The sequence below is a fragment of the Nelusetta ayraudi genome, unplaced genomic scaffold (assembly GCF_046127955.1).
Source record: "Nelusetta ayraudi isolate G7.1 ecotype Tasmania unplaced genomic scaffold, CSIRO-AGI_Nayr_v1 ptg000013l, whole genome shotgun sequence".
Classification (NCBI taxonomy): Eukaryota; Metazoa; Chordata; class Actinopteri; order Tetraodontiformes; family Monacanthidae; genus Nelusetta; species Nelusetta ayraudi.
In genome coordinates, this window is record NW_027466063.1 from 1,522,501 (window position 1) to 1,526,679 (window position 4,179).

At 39.9% G+C, this 4,179-nt stretch overlaps 1 protein-coding gene across 2 annotated transcripts in view; it reads left to right on the top strand.

Annotated features, from left to right (window-relative positions):
* The window catches only part of negr1 (neuronal growth regulator 1), a 131,888-nt gene extending 128,719 nt beyond the window's left edge, over window positions 1-3,169 (top strand). For both annotated transcript variants that reach the window (XM_076022652.1, XM_076022653.1), the window contains one exon: window positions 1-3,169. This exon is cut by the window's left edge and continues 90 nt beyond it. In XM_076022652.1, the coding sequence (XP_075878767.1) occupies window positions 1-11 (11 nt within the window). In that variant the 3' untranslated portion in view covers window positions 12-3,169.
* The last annotated feature ends 1,010 nt before the right edge of the window (window positions 3,170-4,179 follow it).

Here is a 4,179-nt window from a genome sequence, read left to right on the forward strand (position 1 = left end):
GCGTGTACTAGCAGAGGGCGGCACGGACACAATGACTGTGGAGAGCATTTATGAATCCTTTCTGACATTGCTGATGGCTGGAATCGAATCTGGTTTGTTTGAAAAGCCTTTTGAGGGAGGAAAATAATCCACAGTACTTTGTGTGGAATTTTTTTTTTTGCTTTGCTTTCAAGTGATTTTTTTTCTTTGTCATGTAAATACTATGGGTTTTTTTTTATTATTATTGTTATTATTATTCTTTCCTTTCTTCTGTTCTGATTGTTAGACCACCTTATGAATCAGTGTGCAGCCCCAGCCCCACCTCTCTTCCACTCATATCAAAAAGCCCCCAAATTTCCCCACCAATCAGTTTCTTTCGAGCCTTTTTCTTCCGAAGGTGGCGGAGAAAAATGCGGAAAAAATGACATTTTCATCTGTTTTTGTACATGGCTTATAAAAAAGAAAGAAAGAAAGACCCAACTGTGCCAAGTCTCTTAGTACACAGAATTACCATACTAATGTTGTATTGAATGTATAATGGGTAGATGGACAAAGGACGAGCTTCTGAACAACACAGATTTAAGAGTGTGCTTCAAAAAAATGGAAAAATAAACGGGGGGAAAAAAGCAAAACAAACAGGGGCAGGGACGGGGTGGGGGGTTTTCTCCAGGACCTGTATTGTGATCATTTACCCAATAGATGGATAAACAGTGTTGAAGGTATTGCTTTGTTGTATGGGTCCTTCAGTTACTACGCCTGCCTCGCAGATTTGACCGGGCAGCCGTAGCAAACGTAGCAAAGTAAACTGTAAACGTATCTTTATATTTTACTGTAGTGTAGGCTCTCTTTTTTTCCTTTTGTTTTGTTATGTTCTTGAAGTGGGACCAGCTTTTGTCATTCTCCAGAGAAACATCTGTCCATGACTTTGTACAGTTTGAAGGGAGGAACATCGCAGCCCTATGTTTACATTTTTTCTGAAACCTATAAATGCTACAGTATTATATATACACTCTACTTTTTCCTGTGAGTCCACGTTCATGAATGTTTGCAACGAGCTCCCTCAGTTTGAAGGTTTTAAACAGCCCAAGTTTAACTGTTACAGCTTTTTCTCTTAAAGATGCAGTTTGTTGGAGGAGGGTAAAAAAAAAGAAAGAAGAAAACACCGCTTCCTGTGGGTGTGTGAACGAATTCAGAAACAGAACGATACACCGCAGTGCACTGTAGGTCCCTTTGGAAGCTTCTGACTTCAGCACTTGATGGATTCTTGGCAACGTAGCATTGCAAATTATTAACTTGGATTCATGTTTATTTTTTGCACGTATGATTCCGTGCTAACATATACAGCAGTTTCTGTAACAGTATTTATAAGCCGACTTCATGATGAGTTAAAAGAATAACCTGCCCGAGAGCTAAAAGCCATGTGACTTAACGTTCATACTCCACCAACAGACCTAGTCAAGTATTGGCTTTGGCTCCGAAACTGACGTCCCACTCATGTCAGTGATTAACCCGATCGTCATCATCATCATCGCGGACATGGCCACGAGGTGCTAGAAGCTCCTTTCGAGATGACTATCTACTTCATTTCGAACCCCTAAACATATCCACAGGGCTGGTACACTAGAGTTGAGGGCGGGAAAAAAAGAATAAATAAATAAATAAAGCTCGAGGTTGCCTGATAAGAGAAAAATTTAGATTTATATTCCCTTGAATTCATCACACCGACACTAAAGAAGCAACGTTTGTTTTCTAAGAGTTTAGGTTGACCAGGCCGGACATGGCGTCATAGGCGGCGGCTGGTGGTAACACGATACTGTACTGTAATGCCTTAATAGCACCGTAGACATCGACGCCACCTTCATGAACCTCCAGAAGATACTCAACTCAGCTCATTTGTTCCGCATATCTCCTGATTAGTGAATGTTCACCCATGAAATCCAGTTTAAAAAATATATAAATATATATGTATACATATATATGAATGACACTCGCAAGTATTTTTAAAAAAAAAAAAGCAAAGCCAGATGCGTCTGGTGGCGACGCAGTATTTGTCCGACAAGTTTGCGATACCTTTCTCGGGTTTGGACGATCTCACGTTGCCCTGCCGCTTTTACTGACTAACATTTAACGCGACTTCACGCAGTATTTTCAGACAAACTTGTAACTGCAAACCTTCAGAGAAATAGCCATCGCGGTTAAAAGACCTAAAGCACAAACTCTGTTATTCCTTTTTACGTTTGTGATTTGTTTTGAGGTCTGCAGAAACCTTTTTTCCCCCTTCTGTTGTTTGTACTAAAATTGTTATCAGCTTGTTTTACAAATTATAAAACAAAAAAAATACTGCACCATATGATCTTGTTTAAATGTTAAGGTATAATGAAAATGGGTCAAAAGTATATTTATTCTCCTTCTTTATGAAAACTGTGTAAAAAAAAAAATAGATTTGACACATGTAAAACTGGATATGTGACATTTATTTGAATGAAACACAGTATGGCATAGTTTATAATTGTTGTCGGGTTCATTTAGATGCCAGCACTGTTGTTGACTGATATTTTATTTTTATTTCTTTTATTGTCAGATGAGTACATTAAAAAGAACAATGTTTGCAATCAGAATACCTGCTTTTTGAGAAACAGAGGGTGTGAACTAATATAAACCGTATTATAGAACAGAATCAATGTGTGTATATTTGGAGAAAATAGGACACCTCTTGATCTTTAGACAGTGTGTAGTCATAGTTTTCACACACTTGCGTGTTTGACGATGTGCAGAGAGTATGGTTGTGCTGCATGTCAAAGTTAACGTGTGTTTTATGAGGTGGCCATTTTACAGGTGTTCATACTTTCTCATGAGTGGAACCAGATTTTTTTCCCAAAAGCCTTGGGTTCATAACCTGGTCCTAAAACGATACCTCCCACAGACCACCGGGCGGTGTTTGTTTGTGTTTTATTTGAATCAACTTTGCTGATGAACTAAACAGTACTGCTATTCAGAGGCATAATGATTATTGTGGCACATTGGTGACAGTCTGGAGTTCTGTTGGTTGCTTGTCTGAGCAGTTAAGACCATGCTAATATTCCATATGAAATGTACTGGATGTTGATTATTTTTGATCAATGCTATTAACAAGTCCCTTACATAGAATCACTATTATTTGCAATAAAAGTCTTCATGTTACAATGTAAAACCATATCTCAGTTAATGAGCTCTCAAAAAACATAAATTGTGCCATCATTCAGATCTCCCTGCTCCTCTTTAGTGTAAAAGGCAGCAACGTTAGCATGCATCCTCAGCTATATAGCTACCAATGCTAGAGCGCTGCTGTTAGCTAGAAAATAAGCACTTACGTGTAGGATGGTTTAAACCACTAACTGCTGCTCAAAATATTCACTTGAATGTTCTTCCCGTTTGAGTGTGACCCTGAATGCAACATCCAAGGGTACAAATCTCATATAACTATTTTTGTCAACATTAAATCCTGACTTTCGGTCTTCATCTTCAAATGATTTGAAGCTAATGTTAAATGTTAAAATCGAGCTAATTTCAACTAAATATGTTAATGGTCTCCTAATTATTTTGTTTAGTTGAGTTTTCTAGAACAAATAGATGAAAAAAAACAACTTATCTTTGACCTCTCTAACCAAAGCTAAAACCAGTCTTCCCGATAACTACGTCAATGTTGATATACCATTCAACACCTTCGCCGCTATTCACTCTTGTGTTTTTCAGTGAGCTCTTTTCCAATGCCGCGCTGAAAAATCCTAAACTCTGCGTTCGACAGTAAAGCTTGACTTATTGAGTCGTCTTCATTTTTTTTTTTTTGCACCATCATGCATATTTGATCCCTTCTCCTCTGCCCTCCAGCTCCTGCATAAATCCTCCAGGGCGCAGATGGCCAGATGCCACGATCACGCAGGATTAACCACCGTTTGCGACGCGTCATCACCGTCGACTGGAGCGTGTCGACACTGGCGGCGGCGGCGGCGGCAGCGGCGGCGGCGGCGCACGTTTGATCCCGGGGATATTTACTGGCGTAATTCACCACCGCTCCCTTCGTCCCATAATGCGTCTGGGGTCTGTCGTATATTTCCCCCACCCCCACCACCCTTGACAGCGCAGGGCTTTGGAGGAGACTAAATACTCCTGTGATTGAAACATCCTCGGCGGTTGTGACCTCGCTCTTAAAAGTTCCGCTGG